Source organism: Neofelis nebulosa, chromosome 1 (genome assembly GCF_028018385.1).
Source record: "Neofelis nebulosa isolate mNeoNeb1 chromosome 1, mNeoNeb1.pri, whole genome shotgun sequence".
NCBI classification, from domain to species: domain Eukaryota; kingdom Metazoa; phylum Chordata; class Mammalia; order Carnivora; family Felidae; genus Neofelis; species Neofelis nebulosa.
Window position 1 is genome coordinate 103,959,532 of NC_080782.1, and position 21,898 is coordinate 103,981,429.

Sequence of the window (21,898 nt, forward strand, 5' to 3'; positions counted from 1 at the left end):
TCTGGGCTGATGGCTCAGAGCCTGGAGCTTGCTTCCGATTCTGTGTCTCCCTCTCTCTGCACCTCCCCCGTTCATGCTCTGTCTCTCTCTGTCCCAAAAATAAATAAAAAACGTTGAAAAAAAAAAAAAAAAGAAATCAGAAAATTACTTTGTTTTGACTCATTACAGTCTGTTGTATTGTAAGACACTGTCAATTGCTTCATTTTATGTAAATGTCTGGGGAAGACACATGAACTTGAAAGCAGTGCTGGTTTCAAATGCTTAGAGTGGTCATTTCTCTGATGCGAATAAAAAGAAAAGCATGGGAGCACCTGGTGGCTCAGTCGGTTAAGTGTCCGACTCTTGATTTCAGCTCAGGTCATGATGATCTCACAGATTAAACACCCAGGGCTCTGGGCTGTCATGGCACAGACTGCTTGGGATTCTCTCTCTCCCTCTCTCCCTCAAAATAAATAAACTTAAAAAAAAAATCTTAAAAAAAAATAAAAAGAAAAGCACAAAATTGTAACACAGATTTAGTTATTGCTAGGGAATGACCTCACAACTGCACAAATTATATTCCCCTTTTACTTAACTATTGAACTACTTAATATGGGAAAAGACACCAATAAGATAAAATTTAAAAATCTATAATTCTATCAGTATTACATATAGGGATACTTGTGCCATGGAGTAAAATTGCCAAGGCAGCACCATACACAGATAAAAAAATTACTAAATCTCAAAAAGTATACAAGTAAAGATGTGTTCTTAAAAACAGTCAAATGATTGCACAAAAATAGATGCTAAGATCAATGGAACAGAAGAGAGAACCTGGAAATGGCCCCACAAACGTATGGCCAACTAATCTTTGACAAAGCAGGAAAGAATATCCTATGAATAAAAACAGTCTCTTCAGCAAGTGATTCTGGGAAAACTGGACAGCGACATGCAGAAAAATGAACCTGGACCACTTTCTTACACCACAGACCAAAATAAACTCAAAATGGATGAAAGACCTAAATGGAAGACAGGGAGCCATCAAAATCCTTGAGAAGAAAGCAGGCAAAAACCTCTTTGATCTTGGCCACAGCAACTTCTTACTCAACACGTCTCTGGAGGCAAGGGAAATCAAAGGAGAAATGAACTATTGGGACCTCATGAAAATAAAAAGCTTCTGCACAGTGAAGGAAACAATCAGCAAAACTAAAAAGCAACCAACAGAATGGGAGAAGATATATGCAAACAACATAGCGGATAAAGGCTTAGTATCCAAAATCCATAAAGAACTTATCAAACTCAACACCCAAAAAACAAATAATCTGGTGAAGAAATGGGCAAAAGACATGAACAGACACTTGTCCAAAGAAGACCTCCAGATGGCCAACTGACACATGAAAAAATGCTCCCTCCACATCACTCATCATCAGGGAAATACAAATCAAAACCACAATGAGATACCACCTCACACATGTCAGAATGGCTAACATTAACAACTCAGGCAACAACAGGTGTTGTCAAGGATGTGGAGAAAGAGGATCTCTAGGGGCGCCTGGGTGGCGCAGTCGGTTAAGCGTCCGACTTCAGCCAGGTCACGATCTCGCGGTCCGTGAGTTCGAGCCCCGCGTCAGGCTCTGGGCTGATGGCTCGGAGCCTGGAGCCTGTTTCCGATTCTGTGTCTCCCTCTCTCTCTGCCCCTCCCCCGTTCATGCTCTGTCTCTCTCTGTCCCAAAAATAAATAAAAAACGTTGAAAGAGGATCTCTTCTGTATTGTTGGTGGGAATGCAAGCTGGTGCAGCCCCTCTGGAAAACAGTATGGAGGTTCCTCAAAAAACTAAAAATAGAACTACCCTATGACCCAGCAATTGTACTACTAGGTATTTATCCAAGGGATACAGATGTGCTGTTTTGAAGGGACACATGCACCCCAATGTCTATAGCAGCACTATCAATAATAGCCAAAGTATGGGAAGAGCCCAAATGTCCATCGACAGATGAATGGATAAAGAAGATAAAGAAGATGTGGTGTGTGTGTGTGTGTGTGTGTGTGTGTATATATATATATATATATATATATATATATATATATATATATTTACTCAGCAATCAAAAAGAAGGAAATCTTGCCATTTGCAACTACGTGGATGGAACTAGAGGGTAATAGGCTAAGTGAAATTAGTTAGAGGAAGACAAATATCAATATGACTACTCTCATAGGAGGATGTTATGATACAGCACAGATGAACATAAGGGAAGGGAAACAAAAATAACATAAAAACAGGGAGGGGGACAAAACAGAAGAGACTCATAAATATGGAGAACAAACTGAGGGTTGCTGGAGGGGTTGTGGGAGGGGGGATGGGCTAAATGGGTAAGGGGCATTAAGGAATCTACTCCTGAAATTAGTGTTGCACTATATGCTAACTTAGATATAAATTACAAAAAAAAAATTAAAAAAAAAAAAAAAAAAGCACATTTAACAGCATAGTCTAAGTTCAGACCTTCAGAAGGACAGTCTGGTAGCATATATTAAAATGTCAAATATGAATGCTGAATATGAATACCCTTTGACCTAACAATTTCTGTTCTGAGTCCCCAGAGAAACCACCGTGTATATGCAGAAAGAAATATGTACCAGATGTTCCCTGCATCATAGCTTGTAGCAAAAAAACTGTAAGAATCAAACCCACTCCCCGTCCAAAAAAAAGTCAAAAGATTCAATGGTGGTTATAATGAGGATGAAGCTACCAATGTCAGAGGCACGCAAAAATTAATAAAATTGTTTTATCAAATATGAGAGTAAAACAAGCAAGCAATCCTGCCAACTAATATTTTATATGGTGTATAATATACAAGTACAGTTTTAAATATGGACACATTACCAATAAAAATAAAACTACACACTGATCTTATCTGCATCTTTACATCAGTGTATACATTCAAATTGCACCCTTCAAAATTTTTGAAAATATTTTCTAATTGGCACAATCGGGGAACAACCTCTGGTCTGAAACCACCTTAAATGGTAACTTCAAAGTACACTGTGACAGAGCCTAAAGCAAGGTATGGAGAAAAAACTTTTAATACTTTCCATCTAAATGCATTTTAGCTTGCAAACTAAAGACAGTTTAAAGTACTAAAATATTATTACAGGAAAATTAGAATGGAGAATTATAAAAAAAAACACTAATTTTTAAAAATTTTATTTATTTTTGGGAGAGAGAGAAAGAGAGCATGATTGGGGGGGTGGGGGTCAGAAAGAGAGGGGGACAGAGGATCTGAAGAGGGCTCTGTGCTGACAGCAGCGAGTCTCATGCGGAGCTCAAACTCACGAACTGGTGAAATCATGATCTGAGCTGAAATCAGATGCTCAACCAACTGAGCCACCTAGGTGCCCCTATTTAAACTAATTTACTTCCATTTACCCCCTACCTACTGTTATCCCTTCTGAGGGATAACCTGATAAGAGCCTGGTTTTTAATAATATATTGTAAACTTCTAATGCTATTTCCTCAGTATTTCTTAGACAATACTTAGCATTTAGAAAGCACCTGAACTTACGTGCTGGTCTTTTAACTCCCCCTGACATCCATAACAAAATCTGAAAAAGAAAGTTTAAGAATTATTTGTTAGGAACTCACTTGTTAATACAGTTCGGCAAAATCTCAGTAACAAGAATCCTGTAATTAATAAGTAATTATCTTTACATATGACTTTTGTGAGAAAGACAGAATCAAGAATACCAATAATTTAAGAAAATTCTATAGTCCCAAGGTCATCTCACAAAGCAAAATTCTACCTTAAAAAATTTTTAATTTTTCAGATAAAGACAGGTATCATGTTTTCACTCATAGGAGGTAGTTGAGAAACTTAACAGAAGACCGTGGGAGAAGGGAAAGAAAAAAATATATATCTATATAGTTACAGAGAGGGAGGCAAACCATAAGAGACTTTTAAAGAGAACAAATGGAGGGTGAAAGGGAGTGGGGGATGGGGAATGGGTGATGGGTAATGAGGAGGGCACTTGTTGGGAGGAAGCACTGGCTGTGGCATGGAAGTGATGAACCGCAGGAATCTACAACCGAAGCCAAGAGCACACCATATACACTCTATGTTAGGTAGCTTGAAAAAATACATATGAAAAAAAAAAAAAAAAAAAAGAAAAAATACATATGTACTTCATTATATTTTATACAATTATATACATAATTATATATAAACAGGAAAAAAAAATTGAATCACTATGATGTGCACCTGAAAATAACAGGACCTATGTCAATTATACGTCAATAAAAAATTGTTTTGGCTAAAAAATAAAAAATAAAGTCGTAAGAAATTTTTAATTTTATTTTCATCAAAGTTAAATACGAACACACCTTTCCTACTGGGATTCTGCCAGGGAATTAAGCCCTACAGAAAATAATCTGAGTGACTATTTTGCAACTCTCCTGAAGACAGCAGACAGCTGGTACAATTCTAGGTGGACAGAAGAGAAATTAATTTATATGTGGATGCCTAAGTGCTTAATTTTCAAGGAATGGTTTAAAGAGTTACAAGATCCCAAAACGGGGGCACCTGGGTGGCTCTGGCATCTGACTCTTGATTTAGACTCACGACCTCAGGGTTTGTGAGTTCCAGCCCTGTGCTGGGCACCATGCTCATAGCATGGAGCCTGCTTGGGCTTCTCTTTACCTCTCTCCCTCTGACTCTCTCTCTCTCTCTCTCTCTCTCTCAAAATAAATAAATAGACTTAAAAAAAAAAAAAAAGAAAAAGTTCGGGGCACCTGGGTGACTCAGTCAGTTAAGCAACTGACTTTGGCTCAGGTTATGATCTCGTGGTTCCCGAATTTCAAGCCCAGTGTTGGGCTCTGTGCTGACAGTGCAGAACCTGCTTGGTATTCTCTCTCTCTGTGCCTCTCTCTCTCTCTCTCTCTCTCTCTCTCAAAATAAATAAATGAACTTAAAAAAGAAAAAGAAAAAAAAAACCTGACTACAAAAAAATAGAGGCCCTCTCCCCATCCACCCCCACTTCATTTCCAGTTCCCCACTTGCAAAACTTTTAACTGTTTGATAGTTACCTACGCTTACAGTGAGATCTCGTTTTTTTCTGGCATTGGCTACAGACCTCCTAGTATGGAAGATGAGAATTTAATTCTCTTTCAACCTTCTTGAACCAACAGCATGTATACACACAACAAATTCTCAATTCTTTCTACGTAAGGAAATAATTTTGAATAGAACAATATTAAATGTTTGGTTTTATTATGACTACATAAACATATTCAGCTGAGTCATGTAATAAAACTCTTCTTTTCTTCAAAATATTTCTTGGGGCACTTCGATGGCTCAGTTGGTTAAGCCTCTGACTTTGGCTCAGGTCATGATCTGGTGGTTCATGGGTTTGAGCCCCACGTTGGGCTCTGTGCTCACAGTTCAGAGCCTGGAGCCTGCTTTGGAGTCTGTTTCTCCCTCTCTCTCTGCTCCCCTCCGCCCTTGCTCGTGCTCTGTCTCTCAGAAATAAACATTTAGAAAATAATAATAAAGTACATTAAAAAAATATTTTCTCACTGGAGGCATCAGGGTGGCTCAGTTGGTTAAGCATCTGACTCCTCCTGATTTCAGCTCAGGTCGTGACCTCATGGTTTGTGAGATAGAACCCTGCATGGGACTCTGAGAGCAGATTCTCTCCCTCTCCCTCAAAATAACTAAATAAACTTAAAAAAATATTTTTTTTCCTGGAGTTAATAACTATATTGTGGTCCACAACCTTAGTTTTCTATGTAATTATCACCAACTCAGCCCCAACCTTTCCCTGAGAAGTCTCAAAGCCTTCTCTATGTTTGCCTCCATCAGGAATTCGTCCTCCAGGTGACATCTCTCCTGGCTGGAGCATTCAGACCTTCTCCAAATTGGATTATTTATTCTCGATATCTGATACACAAGTGTCATTCTGTAATCTCCCCTTAGCATCATCCTAGGGCTTTCTTTAGATAAATATTCCGGGGCGCCTGGGTGGCGCAGTCGGTTAAGCGTCCGACTTCAGCCAGGTCACGATCTCGTGGTCCGTGAGTTCGAGCCCCGCGTCAGGCTCTGGGCTGATGGCTCGGAGCCTGGAGCCTGTTTCCGATTCTGTGTCTCCCTCTCTCTCTGCCCCTCCCCCGTTCATGCTCTGTCTCTCTCTGTCCCAAAAATAAATTAAAAACGTTGAAAAAAAAAAATTTAGATAAATATTCCTATTCTCTTCTGGTTATTCTCTTTCTCAGTCCCTTTGAACCATCTCTTCCACAGCTTCCCCAGAAAGTCTTGTTTTGCGGCCTTACAAGTCTGAAAATGTCTTTATTCTACCTACATTTACTTGATAGGTTTGCCAGGTATGTAATTTAGGTTGGTAACAATTGTCACTCCAAATTTTGATGGAAATTGCTCCCTGGCAGCATCCAGTATTGCTGAAAAGCAAAATAATTTTAATTCCAGATTATGTAACCTAACTTTCCCTCTCCAGAAATGCTTACAGTTAGTATTTTGCTGCATATTCTAAAATTTCATAGCAATAAACTTTAGTGTGGGTCTATATTTCCTAACTATGTTAGGCACTTGGCAATCCGTTTCAATCCACCAAGGTCTGTCCTTCAAAAGTAGAAAATATCCTTTAGGAAAGAAATAGCTAAAGAACATTAGACCACAGTATTAGACCTTCTGGATAAATCCTTTGGTTTTACACCACAGAAACTGGCTAAGGCTACAAATCAGGGCTCTTTTGTTGTTTTGGAGAGCTGATGTATCAGCATACGACTACACTTACTATATATCGATTGGTTTAGGAAAATTAATTTCTGGAAATCCAGATCTCTCTAATAATGAGTCATTTCAGTCATAACGAAGGCATTCTACCATCTTATTCTCTGTATCAGAAGTAATCTTGCCCAAATTAATATGACTATCTTTTTATATGTAGTGACAACGCATTCAAACATTACCACGTATAGTAGATACAAATTAATCAAAACTCATATACCTTTCTCCATTATGTTCTTCTAGAGGAATCTCTTGAAAAGCATCCAAAGGAAATAAATGATGATAAGACCGTGCCAAATGGGGAGCAGACACCAAAGTAAGACCTAACAAATAAAACACAGAGTCATATTTAATAGCCCAAACCTCATTAAGACAATGGCTTCAGCTCAGGTCATGATCTCCCGGTCCGTGAGTTTGGGCCCCGTGTCAGGCTCTGTGCTGACATCTCAGAGCTAGAAGCCTGTTTCGGACCCTGTGTCTCCCTCTCTCTCTCTGCTCCTCCCCCATTCACGCTCTGTCTCTCTCTCAAAAATGAATAAATGATGGGGCGCCTGGGTGGCGCAGTCGGTTGGGCGTCCGACTTCAGCCAGGTCACGATCTCGCGGTCCGTGAGTTCGAGCCCCGCGTCAGGCTCTGGGCTGATGGCTCAGAGCCTGGAGCCTGTTTCCGATTCTGTGTCTCCCTCTCTCTCTGCCCCTCCCCCATTCATGCTATGTCTCTCTCTGTCCCAAAAATAAATAAAAAACGTTGAAAAAAAAAAATTAAAAAAAAAAAAAAAATGAATAAATGTTAAAAAAAAACAAAAAACAGACAACGGCTAAAATGTGAAATGATAGGCTAAATATTTTCAAGGTTGTTTTTTTTTTTTAGGACTGCTGGTATTCATTTCTTTATTTACATGTCTCTTAAAAAGGAGATTCCAGGATGGAGTCTTACTTCTGTCACTAATTGTGTGACCTCTCTTGGCCATTAGCCAACTTATAAATGAAACAAAATGCTACAATTCTATTACTTTTAATTCCTCATTCTCCATATATATATATATATATATATATATACATATATATATGTGTGTCATGTACTTCAGCTCAGGTCATGATCTCACGGTCCATGAGTTTGAGCCCCACATCGGGCTCTGTGCTGACAGCCTGGAGCCTGCTTCAGATTCTGTGTCTCCCTCTCTCTCTGCCCCTCCCCCAACTCACGCTACGTCTCTCTCTTTCTCTCAGTCAAAAATAAATAAACATTAAAAAAAATTTTTTTTTGTTTAAAAAGAAAGTAAGAGCTGCAAAAACGTCTACCAGATCTACTGCAATACCTTTAAAGAACATACTCATTTCAGAAAGAGAATCAGAAAACTGTTCTAGAATGCCATGGTTATTCTTAGAAATGAAGTACTGAGCATTCAATTAAAAGATATACTCTTCTCACAGATTAAATCCAGAAACATAGGCAGAGCTTAATACTAACATTTACTTTAATAGCAATATATGTAAGAAGCTATTAAAGATTAATTTACTGGATAAAGGATAGTTCATTTCTTACCACAGATTTTACATTCAACTGGAAGTTCACAGTACTTTGCTCGACACTGTGGGCAGAAATACCCTCCTAATGTAAGTCCTGGCTCAGTGTTGCTATCCAAGTGCCTGTGGGAAGAAACATTACTTTTAAAATGATATATGACAATGTGAATGGTTACAGCAAAAGAAAGTATCCTACCCTGTAAAATCTTGAAGTTGTTTCATAGTTTACTTATGCAAGGTTCATTCTTTACTTTTTTTTCTCTCTGCATTTGTTTTGAATAGTGTGCATTAATGTCTTTGTTTTCTGGGTTTTTTAAAAAGTAATCTCTACACCCAACATGGGGCTCAAACTCACAAGTCCGACATAAAGAGTCGTATGCTCTACTGACTAAGTCAGCCAGGCACCCCATGTTTTCTTCTTCTCACTCATGTTTTCTTCTTCAGGGACTCATCTGCTGTTAATCCCATCCAGGGTATTTCTCATCTCAGACATTTGTGTCTAGAACTTTGATTTGGGTCTTTTTTGTAATAGCTGTTTTAACACCTTAACCACTAATTCCATCAACTGTGTTGTTTCTGGATATGTTTCTATTCAATGATTTTCTCCTTGTTATGGGTGATATTTTCATAGTTCTTTGCAGGCCTGGTCATTTTTGATTGGCTGCCAGGCATTATGAATTTTATTTTGTTTTAGGCGCTGGATTTTTCTGGTATTCCCTTAAATATACTGGGGCTTTTTCTAGAATGTACTTGGAAATGAAGTATAGAATATTCTAGAATATACTTGGAAATAGTTTGATCTGTTCAAACCTTGCTTTTTATTTCATTAGGCTGTCCATAATAGCTGTTAGTCTGGAATTAATTTGGTTCCATTGCTGTGAACACTGTTCAATGCCCATTGTTAAAAGGTTTCTCCACAATGACTGTGAGAACATGAAATATTTCCTGCCCCGTGTGAGCTCCAGTGACTATGCTGCCTGTTCTTCTTCAGTGGTTCTTTCCTGGGCCTCTAGTAGCAGTCATAGGAGTGGGATAACCATAACTCAGCTGATGACTCCAGGGAAGTCCCTGCAATCCCAAGAGTTCTCTGTACAGCCCTTTACTTTCTAGTACTGTGCCTAGAAAATTATAGCCATTTCAGCCTCCCCAAACTCTGAACTTTGTTTCTTTAACTGATCAAGACCTCTAGGCTCTGTGTGGGTTTCCCCTCCTACAATGCAGCCTAGATATTTCTTCTAGGCAGTAAGCTGCACTCACAGGGCTCACCTCATTTGTTTCCCTTCTTTCAGGGATCATTTACCTGCACTGTCTGTTGTCCATGTCTGAAAATCATTGTTATATGTTTTGTCTGGCAGGAGGGAGAAAAGTAAATTCAGTCCCTATGGTACCTTTATAGCTGGAGACACAAGTCTTACTTGTGATTTTTAACAATTATTTTAACTTTGCTTTATAATTATGTAAAATATAAAGTTCTACAGTTAAAACAAGGTATGTTCAGAAAAGTCTAGGGGCCATCCCTTTGCCTTTCTCTACACACTGCTCAGGTAAACATTTTTTTAGTGTTTACTTTTTATTTCAATTAGTCTTTTTATCATTAATATAAACATACTGTATATCTAGTCAAATCTCCGCCTTCATCTTAGAGGACTGGCAGTATACTATACACTTTTCTCTACTTTGCTGTTTTACCTAATAATATATCCTGAAGATTACTCCACAGGAGTAAAGGAGATAGTCCTCACTCCTTGTTATAGCTATATAGAAGGTAACCTTTTACAAAAGCCAATACACTGCAAGCCCATATAACTTTAGCATTTTTTTTTTAACTTATAACTTATAGGAAGGAATTTAAAACGTAAAAACATCATCACTGACAGTTTCAAAGTTTTTACTTACGCCATGCTGAAAGAGGGTTTTGCATCTTGATCAGACAGAGAAGCAATGGTATGCTGAGGAAATCCTTCATAGAAGAAAATGTATTACTTTCTTTTTCCAAGCACATAGCAAAATTCTAGGACTAGGAAGCTAAAAATGTTCCTACCAGAAAGCCCACAAAGTTGTACAAAAGTTCTCTCTCCTGCCTTTTAGAATGGCTTATTATAGTATGTATAGTAATACCAGGTTATAAAAAAATTAAAAGTTGAGAATATGGGGGAAAGATCGGTCCATACATATGGCCATAGATTCTAAAGTTTATAATTTTCTAGTTCAGTAACAACACGTGCTGCTTTTTAAAAAGAAAATGTTTGTAATTTTTAAATACTTCTGACACAATTGAGAAGTTTATTACATAGCTGTCCACTTTCATTTTATATAAGAATATACTTCTATGTTTAAAATTTTGGAATGCCCAAACCCATGTAATTTGCTTTCCATACATATTTTTTTAAAGAAGTTCTTTTTTCTTTTTTTAATGATTATCTCTTTATTTTGAGAGAGAAAGAAAAAGCACGCGAGCACAAGCAGGAGAGGAGTAGAGAGAGGGAGAGAGAAAATCCCAAGCAGACTCCATGCTGTCAGTGCAGAACCCGATGTGGGGCTAAATGTCACGAAACTATGAGATCATGACCTGAGCCAAAATCAAGAGTTGGCGGCTAACATGAGGCACCCAGGTCCCCCTCCGTACATATTTTTAAATTCTGAAAACAAGTCCAAGAGAAGCAGAAACCATAAAAAAACATTTCATTACATAAAAAATTTAAGTCTATCTACAGATCAAAACAAGTAAAGGTAAACGTAAATGGCCAAATGAAAAAATATTTGCGGCAGGTGACAAAAATGGGTTGATATTCCTAAATGGCTCTAACAAATCAATTTGAAGAATACATTATTATAAGTTTAAATAACTTTAAAATGGGCTAAAGAAATGTTATCAGTAAATAAAAAAAAATTAGCCAACCATAACATTTAAAATATATTAACTGTTTATGTCAAGTATTATTCTGTATGCTTTAAGTGTATTACGTTAATTGTTGCAACACACGAGATAGACACATCATTTTACAGATAAGGAAACAGGAGAGGTTGACCAGTACTAGAAATGGACTAAAAAAAGACAGAAAAGCATTCCATCTCACTAACAGTTAAAAAATGTGAATTAGCAAAGAAAACAAGAGGTGCTTGGGTGCTTCAGTCAGTTGAGCAGCTGATTTCAGCTCAGGTCATGATCTCACAGTCAGTGAGTTTGAGCCCTGCATCAGACTCTGCACTGAGAGCTCAGAGCCTGGAGCCTGCTTTGGATTCTGTGTCTCTCTTTCTCTCTCTCTCTCTGCTCCTCCCCCACTCACGCTTTCTCAAGAATAAATAAACATTAAAAAAATTTTTTTTTAAAAACACAACAAAATAAAAAAAATCAAAGGGCACCTAGGTGACTCAGTCACTTAAGCCTCTGACTCTTGATTTCTCAGTTTATGATCTCATGGTTCCTGGGATTGAGCCCCATGGGCTCTGCGCTACAACACTGAGCCTGCTTGTGTTTCTCTCTCTCTGACCCTTCCCCAGCGGCATTTGCAAGCGCTTGCTTATGCTCTCTCTTTCAAAATAAATAATAAACATTTTTATTTTTAACTTTATTTTTTAATGTTTGAGAGAGAGAGAGCGAGCGAGCACATATGCGTGGGAGGGGCAGGGAGACAGAGGATGGGTGGCTCAGTCAGGCATCCAATTCTTTATTTCAGCTCAGGTCATGATCTCACCAGTTCATGAGTTCAAGCCCCACGTCGGGCTCCATGCTGATAGTGCAGAGTCTGCTTGGGATTCTGTCTCTCCCTCTCTCTTCTGCTCCTCCCCATCTTGTTCTCTCTCTCAAAATAAATAAATAAACTTAAAAAAAATGTATAAAGAAATTCTTTCTCATACTTAAAAAGTTTATGCCTTTTTCCATTGTAAACATGATAAGTGTTCATTATAAAAGTTTTGGAAAATATAAGAAAACGAAAAATTGTTTCACACGACTCAAAACCCATCATTCTTCTTTTCTTGAAAAAAAATCCCTTTTAAAAAAATATTTTATTTATTTTAAAAGATTTTATTTTAAGTAATCTCCACACTTACAGTGGGGCTCAAGCTTATAACCCTGAGATCAAGACTCACAGGTTCTACCAACTAAGGCAGCCAGGTGCAACCCCCCAAAATCCCTTTTAAACAATGTGATGTACCTCCCTGCAACCTTCTGTGTTTGCAGTTTGTATTACATAGCTTTGATCAAACAGTACAAAGAGTTTTGTAGCTTATCTTTTAAATTTCTTAACACAATAAGAATTTTTCTATAAATGCAGTGTCTTTGTACCTTTCTAGCTTTAAAAATAAAACAAAGTCAGTAATGGCTGTTGTGACAGGACAACAAATGGTTTTATTTTTTTTTTTAATGTTTTATTATTTATTTTTGAGGTACAGAGAGAGAGAGAGAGAAAGAGAAAGACAGAGAGTGAGTGGGGGAGGGGCAGAGAGAGAGGGAGACACAGAATCCAAAGCAGGCTCCAGGCTCTGAGCTGTCAGCACAGAGCCCCACACAGGGCCCAAACCCATGAACTGTGAGATCATGACCTGACCCGAAGTTGGACACTTAACTGACTGAGCCACCCAGGCACCCCGGTTTTAGTTTTCTTTTAACTTCTTTGTACTTTCCAAGATTGCTTCAACAGGATAATTTTCTCTAATTATAAAACATTTAAGTTAAAAGAAATAAATTCTTAAGCATTAAAATAAACTTGTACAAATGAAAACAGCAAGTCTAATTTGACCCCAGTCATTTTTAAATATCCATTTTACAACAACATAAAATAAACACTTACCCATACGAATAAGTGAGCATTCAGAACCTGAGCTAGCAGGTGGAGGACTGACATGATGTGTCAGCAATTCTTTGTAATGGCTTTCATCTAATATAACATGGTATGTGCCTAGGAAGACGAAAAGTGAAAGAAAAAAAAATCAGCTTTCCAGACATGAGTATCAATTGTAATTTCTACATAATTCTGTAAGTTATACCATCTGAAAATGTACATTTTCAAAATTAAGTATTTAAGTTAAATCATCATTTTTCAAAAACCTCGTTTAACTGACATCTCTAAATTGACTTCTCTAGGAATAACTATAATTACAATTTAATTAGAGCCAAGTTATAAGATCTTTATTATTTTTTTTTAAATGTTTTATTTATTTATTTTGAGAGAGAGAGAGAGAGAGAGAGAGAGAGAGAGAGAGATTGAGCAAGGAAGGGGCAGAGAGAAAAGAAGGGAGAAAGAATCCCAAGCAGGCAAAGCCTGATGCAGGGCTCGATCCCACAAACAGTGAGACCATGACCTGAGCCAAGATCAAGAGTCAGACACTTAACCAACTAAGCCACCCAGGCGCCCCTAAGATCTTTACAAAGTATTACACGTTAGTGAAATTTCTAGCATTTCAAGAGTCATAACATTTCCTCTAAATACTGCCATAACTACTAAAAAGTTCTTGCATTTTGAGATGATATCTTACAGAATCAATAGTACATTTAAGATGACTATCGGGGCACCTGGGTGGCTCAGTCGGTTGGGCATCCGACTTCGGCTCAGGTCATGATCTCGCAGCGTGAGTTCGAGCCCTGCGTCAGGCTCTGGGCTGATGGCTCAGAGCCTGGAGCCTGCTTCCGATTCTGTGTCTCCCTCTCTCTCTGCCCCTCCCCCGTTCATGCTCTGTCTCTCTCTGTCTCAAAAATAAATAAAAACATTAAAAAAAAAATTTTTTTTTTAAACTAAAAAAAAAAGATGACTATACATATTACAGACTTCAGGACATGAAGTGATTCAAATTTAGTAGCTTGAAAATATCCTAATTTATAATTTTTTCCCATGTTTATTTATTTAATTCGAGAGAGAGTCAGAGAAAGAGCAGGGGAAGGCCAGAGAGAGAGAGAGACAGAGAGACAGAGAGACAGAGAGAGAGAGAGAGAGAGAGAGAGAGAGAAAGAATCCCAAGCAATCTCCACGCTACCAGTGCAGAGCCCCACACAGGGCTCTACCTCACGAACTGTGAGATCATGATCTGAGCTGAGATCAAGAATTGGACATCCAACTGACTGAGCCACCCAGGTGCCCTGAAAACATCCTAATTTAATTAATCAATTGTTATTTCTTACATAGTAATTATAAATAAATACTGAAGATTCTAGATATATACCACCAGTTTCACGAGCAAGTACAGTGCAAACCCGAACCTCTGCAGACAATCCGATAACAGACACTCTAATTTTAGTTGCCTTTAGGGTCTTCATAAAATCCACGTAAATGGAGCATTTGGGGGGGAAGAAAAAAAACATGCAAGAATTAATGTGCTTGAAAAACAAGTTTCTGAAAACTAGTAATAAATTCAGTACAGAATTCTCCTCTGGCTTTTATTATAAAGAAATGTACTGATTCTACCTTGATTAGATCATAGATATTAGATGGATCACAAGTTGTGAGGCTGCTAAAGATGATTAGCACTTCTCTACTTGTATGTCCAGGCATGTGTCTACAGAAAGATAAAACATATTCCAATTAGGAGTAGATTAATTAATTTACCTAGAAAAAATAGTATAGGTGGTTTATTTATTTAGACTACTGTTTTAACACCACAAAGGAATGAATTGCGAGTATACTCTAAATACGTCAATGTAAATTTTTCTAAAATTAGCTGCACAAAAAATTGATTGATTCATTCATTCCATAAATACTGACCGAATACTGTTTTTAGGTTCTGGGGATAGAGTAATAAGCAAGACTGAACAACATTCCTGACATCATGAAGCTTACAAACTAGTAGATTCATTTCATACAAAGTCTAAAGTGTACATTGGAAAGTATGAAAATACCATATAGATCGACTTTAAGGTGTATCTTGACAAGAGTAACATACTTCTTTTTTACACTTACTGATTGACTTACTGATCAATTTATCTATCTATTTATTTATTGAGAGAGTGCAGAGCAAGCAGAGGAGCTGAGGGAGACAAAGCATGAGAGAGAGGGACAAAGACTCTTAAGCAGGCTCTACACCCAGCACAGAACCCAACGCAGAACCCAGCATGGGGCTTGATCTTACAATCTGAGCCAAAATCAAGAGTCAGATGCTTAACCAACTGAGCCACCAAGGCACCCCAACATACTTCTTTTTTAAGGTTATAATTTAACCTCATATTTGATTCAGACTCACAATACTCACCAACAGTAGTTTTTGTGTATCAATTACACAATAATTCATGGGACTTTAAGATGTGATGAGCTGTTTTCCACTCTACTAAACAGATTTTTATGCTTTTGGGGGGCAATTTTGTCAGTTATTTCTAGCTTTCTTGCTTTTATCTTCATTGTTGGGCTGATTTCATTTGTGGATGTTGCTATTGTGCCTACCTTTTAATATGGGTGTTACCTCCTCACCTACTTCAAAATTAGAAAAATACCTATTATATAAAAGTACAAAAACCAGGACGGACAATCCAGGAATAAAATATATGAGCTAATACTAACTGAATATTTCTATTAGGGTCTTAGCTACATTCCACATACTTGAACTTGCTGGAAAAGTGTGCTATTGGTTTGCAGATATACTACAAAACAAGAAATGTCAATAAATGTACAACAAACTCACAATTAATTTCACATTAAATTCCATATATAATCAATTTTCAAAAAAACATTTCCCATCAACATTTTCTTTGTACTAATACTGCTACAGTTTTAGTTATATTTTTCTAAAATCTTTAAGAATCTATCTTACCAGCTAAAATGTAAAATAAAAATTACAAATCAATACCACACTAAACATCATCAATGACATTACATATTTCTCTTAATAAGAGTTTCGTTACAGGGGCGCCTGGGTGGCTCAGTCGGTTGGGTGTCCGACTTCGGCTCAGGTCATGATCTCGCGGTCCGTGAGTTCGAGCCCCGTGTCGGGCTCTGTGCTGACAGCTCAGAGCCTGGAGCCTGTTTCAGATTCTGTGTCTCCCTCTCTCTCTCTGCCCCTCCCCTGTTCATGCTTTGTCTCTCTCTGTCTCAAAAATAAACGTTAAAAAAAAAAAATTAAAAAAAAAAAAAGAGTTTCGTTACAGCTCAGTTTATGGACACACATATCAAAACATTATCATCTCAATTCACTCAAAAAGCTTGAAATGAATTATAAATAAAAAAATGTAAAATACCAACTTTAGAGTTTGCATAGCCATGCTTAATGAGTTATAGAGAGATGGTTCTCCATGGCAGGTCATATCTATAGCTTTCTTCAAAGATGTAATGTGTTTCCTTGGGTTTCCTAAAATAGAAATGTAATAATCTACTTATAATAAAATTTTATTATACATTATAGAAATTTGTGTTTTCCCTAAATTTACTTATCCATGTTGTTAAAGAACAGAATCTCCTCAATTTACATTTTTATAGCAAGTGACTCTTTTATGAGGAATGTTTGTTACATAAACTTTTACTTCATATTGAAAAATAGAATAAAAATAACCTGCTTCTATCTATTAGCACACATTTTTTTTTCTTATAATTTAAGTAGGCTCCAAATCCAACAAGGAGCCCATGACCAGCCTGAACTCACAAAACTGAGATCAAAACCTCAGCTGAGATCAAGAGTCAGATGCTTAACCAACTGAGCCACACAGGTGCCCCAACACACATTTCTTTTTAACATGGGGCTAGAACTCATGACCCTGAGACCAAGAATCGCATGCTTTACCAACTGAGCCAGCTTGGCACCCTATTAGCACATACTTTAAATGTTATTAAAGTGCACAACTTTTCACTTTTTTCCATATTTCATCATTTTAGAAACTCATACATTTTAACATTTTAACATCTCCGAAATCACACTGTGTCTTACAACCAGTGGCAGCCAGGCAGCATCACTGCCCGGTTACATGTGAACCTATGAATGGCTACTGGTATGTTGTACCAACTGCATTACATACACTGTCCTATTCATGTTCAGTTTAACTGCCATTTAAAGTGTTTCTAGGGCCCTGGGAGGCTCAGTCTGTTGAGCATCCGACTCTTGATTCTGGCTCAGGTCATGATCCCAGGGTCGTGAAACTGACCCCCACATCAGGTTCCGCGTGGAGCAGGGAGCCTCTTAAGATTCTTTCTCTCTCTCCCTCTGCCCCTCTCCCCTGCCTGTGCGCTCTCTCTCTAACATAATGTAATGTAACATAACATAAAGTGTTTCTAAAAAAGGTTATAATGCAAAAGGTGATATTTTTATGTAGAAAGGCAAAGAACAGAGCAGTGAAGTATAAATTTATTATTAGTGAAGCAAAAATGCATTGAGAGAAGAATGACTGTAATTTCCTATTTTTATTCAGGGGATAAAAAAGGAATTTTATATGACCTAAGAAAGGAAGATTTCCACAAATAAACATAGCTGTGTTATCTTCTGTTACTGAAGCAACATCTGAAAAGATGGTCTATTTCATACCAAGCAGTACATATAAAGTGAGGAGAAATTGCCAAGTTCTTGAGAATAGCTATCAGACATGTCAAATTATCAAGGAGCTAGTGTAAAATATAATTTTTTTCTTTTTTTGGTATGAACAATTTACATCATCATCGGATACTATGTCAAAGTTTAACTGCTAGAGTGTTTCCTTCTTGATGGCTCATAAAATAAAGGCATCTTACAAATGATGTAATCTGAGATTCAATGAAATATAGTTGGACATTTTCTATTTCAACACGGTCTTCACTTTAATGAAAATCAAAACATTATTAAATTGATTTTACCATATACTTCATCCAACTACCTCCATACTGTTGAACAATTCTTCCCAATTTGTCACTAGTATATTTGTAAAATGAGGCTTTTTCTTCTTTCATAATGTTTCCTAAGTATAAATTATAAAGAACAACCATTTTTATGTCTTTTCCCAAAAATGTTAAAAAATTAATCAGCCCATAAGCACTATAAGTACCAGTTTCTCCGTGGTTCAACAAGCAGTATACTGCTTCTCAAACTTCATTCTCCTCATTGAAAATACATAAAACAATTAAATGTTGTTGAGTGGTTTTGCTTTGTTTTTGGATCATTTGTTTGTCTAAAAATTTTTTTAAAAAGTTTATTTCTTTTGAGAGAGAGAGACAGAGTGCATGTGGGGGCAGGAGGCAAAGAGAGAAAAGGAGTCAATCCCAACAATCCCAAGCAGGCTCCATGCTGCCAGTGCACAGCCTGACATGGCGCTCAATCTTATAAACCGTGAGATGATGACAGAGCTATTTAGTTTTTCTTTTTATTCTGGTATGAATTATCTGTCTTCTTTGTCCATTCATCTCCTTGGAGCTTCTTGGTGTTCTTATTTATCTAAATAGGTTTTAAAATACTAAGCATTTGCCATTATTTAATATATTTTTCAAGTATTTATTCTTGTAATCATAAAATTTTAAAAATGAAAATTACCAGGGCATTCGGATGGCTTAGTCAGTTAAGCACCCAAGTCTTGATTTTGGCTCAGGTCATGATCTCTCGGTTCCTGAGTTCCTGAGTTCAAGCCCTGAGGCAGGCTTTGTACTGTCAGCACAGAACCTGCTTGGGATTCTCTGTCTCCCTTTATCTCTGCCCCTCCCCTGCCTGCACACATACACACACACACTCTCTCTCTCTCAAAAATAAATAATAAAGATTAAAAAAAAAAAAAAGAAATAGTGGTACCTGAGTGGCTCAGTCAGTTAAGCATCCAACTCTTGATTTCTGTTCAGGTCATGATCTCAAGGTCAAGGGATTGGGCCCCGTGTTGGGCTCCTTGCTGAACATGGAGCCTGCTTGGGATTCTCTCTCCCTCTCTCTCTACCCCTCTCCCTGATTAGCACTCTCTCTCCCCCTCTCAAAATAAATAGACATAGAAAGAAAGAAAGAAAGAAAGAAAGAAAGAAAGAAAGAAAGAAAGAAAGAAAGAAAGAAATGCAAAGTAACTCACTAGGTCCAAATTCCTCCTTTCTTAAGTGAGAAACAAACCTAACAAGTTAAATAATTGGCCACAAGACAAACACCTACCCAGTGGCATGACCAGAACTTAAATCTACATTTCCTGGCTCTCCATCCACTTCTCATTCTACCATACCATACAAAATATTTTGTTGATCTCCTACTATATTGTGACTACAGGAAAAAAGCCTACTACATTACTGTCAGTGTGGTTTATAACAGTGATTCTAATCAGAGAGACAAAGGGTGCCCTCAAGAGGCCTATCAGAATATCGAGAGGATTTTTTTAATTAAAAAAAATTTTTAACATTTATTCATTTTTGAGAGAGAGAGAGAGACAGAGTGTGAGCGGGGGAGGGGCAGAGAGAGAGGGAGACACAGAATCCGAAGCAGGCTCCAGGCTGTCAGCTGTCAGCAGTCAGCATAGAGCCCGACTTGGGGCTCAAACCCACAAACTGTGAGATCATGACCTGAGCCGAAGTCGGACGCCCAACCGACAGAGCCACCTAGGCTCCCCTCCTGAACTTTTAAGATGATAAAATTCAGTTAGGCATGCCATATAAGCAGAAAAACTGAGTTATTAACAATATCTACAATTCAATTTTTAAACTCTTTGTTCTTTAGAGGTTTAAATTAAAAAAAAATTTTTTTAATGTTTATTTATTTTTGAGAGACAGAGAGACAGAGTGAGAGCAGGGGAGGGGCAGAGAGAGAGAGGGAGACACAGAATTTGAAGCAGACTCCAGACTCTGGGCTGTCAGCACAGAGCCCGACACGGGGCTCAAACCCACGAACTGTGAGGTCATGACCTGAGTTGAAGTAGGTCGCCCAACCGACAGAGCCACCTAGGCGCCCCTAGAGGTTTAACTTTTAAAAAATTAATTTTAAGACTAAGTGGATTTTTAGAATGGTTACAATAATTTCATCTTAATTCTTTCGAGATAAGACTGTATGAATCTTAAACATTTACATTCACTGCAGTAGTATTCATTACTGTACAGAACTCAATTTAAAACAGTTCATCTTAAATACCAAGAGTTTAATGGAGGATTTAATGGAGGGTTTATTAAGTGTTTCACAATGAGAGTATAAAAGAAGTCTTCATTTTACTTATTAGGCAACCTTATAAACAGGGTTACAAACAAGGTTGAGTAAATAGAGCCAAGTCCTTGAGTCCTATGAAGGTAATTTTATGCATACCTGAGAGTTCGGTCAGTTTTTCAGCTCTTTTACTCTTTGTTACAATTATTCCAATCTCAAAATAAAAACAAAAATGATCATTAATTTAACAATTTATTTTTTCTTGAAAAGAATGTACATAACCTAAATTAGTAATTACAAAAGAAATAAGAGAAATTTTTTCTCATGATGCTTTTGACATAAATTTAGCTATGATTTCACTGCACATTACTTAATTTCTAGAGTTACCTTACTTTTCATTGACAAATGTACCAGAAACTGGTACACAATCTGGATCACTTAATAATCCACAGAATGTATGCCCAATGTTCTAAAAATAAATTATAATTGGCAGTAATATCAGGAATCTAATTGTGAATTCTATCACTTATCTACATACCTGACTAATGGGATTTTGATCAAAATACTCTTCTACGAAGTATTCCAACAACTGTTTAAAGAAAACAAAAACACTAGTTAAGGGCAAAATAATAACCATACAGAACATGTTTGGTGAAACCTATTTATCAAGCATCACTTTATGATTTTTAAAAAATGCTTAGTAAAAATATTAAATGAGAATAAGTTTAAAAATATTAAAAATAAAAATCACAACACTAAATAAGCCTGAATTTAAAATGGTAGATGGTGAGACAGAAACAATCTAAACATGGAAAGATCCAATGAAGCCAAACACAGGAGAATGAGCAGAAGTGGGGATGGGTTTTGACAAATTAAGAATAATATGAATATATTTATAAGCTAAGGGGACTGATTTGAATTAAGTCCAGAGACAGTGAAAATTCGGTAAGGAAAAGGGATAACTGACTGACAAAGCAAGATGCTGACTGGAGTAGGAGGATAGAAATTAAGAGCATAAATAATTAGCCATTTTGGCGTATCATTTTTCAAAATGATGTGGTAGCACTTCTACTTATAGTTTATAACTCAAAAAAAATTACATTCTTTAAAAAAATTTCTTCATGGGAATGTACGATATTTACTCAGGGGAAGAGGATAGAAAGAAAAAGAGTGACCAAGTTCCAGGGCACTCCAGCATTCGAAAATTGGAGAGGAGCCTGAGAAGCAAATCAAGAGACTATCTATAACCAAAGTCAAAAGAAGAATGGGTGGGGCGCCTAGCTAGCTCAGTCCTTAGAGAGTGCAACTCTTGATCTCGGGGTCAAGACTTCGAGCCCCACATCAGGGGTAGAGTTTACTTACAGCGCGCGCGTGCACACACACACACACACACACACACACACACTAACCAAAAAACAAAAGAGGGACACCTTTCAGGGAGAAGTGGTCAACTGGTCAACTGTTTCAGTTTCTGATAAAGATAAAAAGGCACTGAATTTCACATCCTGGAGGTTATGGTGGACCTTTAAAATGTAGTCGTGAAGACAACATTCCAATTGGAGTATGTTAAAGAGAGAATGCTGTGGATATTAAACTGTAGAGAGCTGACTAATATTGGAATA

The 21,898-nt window shown here is 37.3% G+C and overlaps 1 protein-coding gene across 3 annotated transcripts in view; it reads right to left on the reverse strand.

The window, feature by feature from the left end:
- Nucleotides 1–21,898, reverse strand: part of LOC131512072 (general transcription factor IIH subunit 2) — a 36,417-nt gene that overhangs the window by 906 nt on the left and 13,613 nt on the right. For all 3 annotated transcript variants that reach the window (XM_058730312.1, XM_058730311.1, XM_058730321.1), the window contains exons 6-15: nucleotides 20,815–20,865; nucleotides 20,436–20,490; nucleotides 16,466–16,571; nucleotides 14,702–14,792; nucleotides 14,460–14,547; nucleotides 13,094–13,201; nucleotides 10,197–10,260; nucleotides 8,320–8,423; nucleotides 6,995–7,097; nucleotides 3,541–3,580 (exon numbers count right to left, since the gene is read on the reverse strand). In XM_058730312.1, the coding sequence (XP_058586295.1) occupies nucleotides 3,541–3,580; nucleotides 6,995–7,097; nucleotides 8,320–8,423; nucleotides 10,197–10,260; nucleotides 13,094–13,201; nucleotides 14,460–14,547; nucleotides 14,702–14,792; nucleotides 16,466–16,571; nucleotides 20,436–20,490; nucleotides 20,815–20,865 (810 nt within the window). The remainder of the gene's footprint in view (nucleotides 1–3,540; nucleotides 3,581–6,994; nucleotides 7,098–8,319; nucleotides 8,424–10,196; nucleotides 10,261–13,093; nucleotides 13,202–14,459; nucleotides 14,548–14,701; nucleotides 14,793–16,465; nucleotides 16,572–20,435; nucleotides 20,491–20,814; nucleotides 20,866–21,898) is intronic.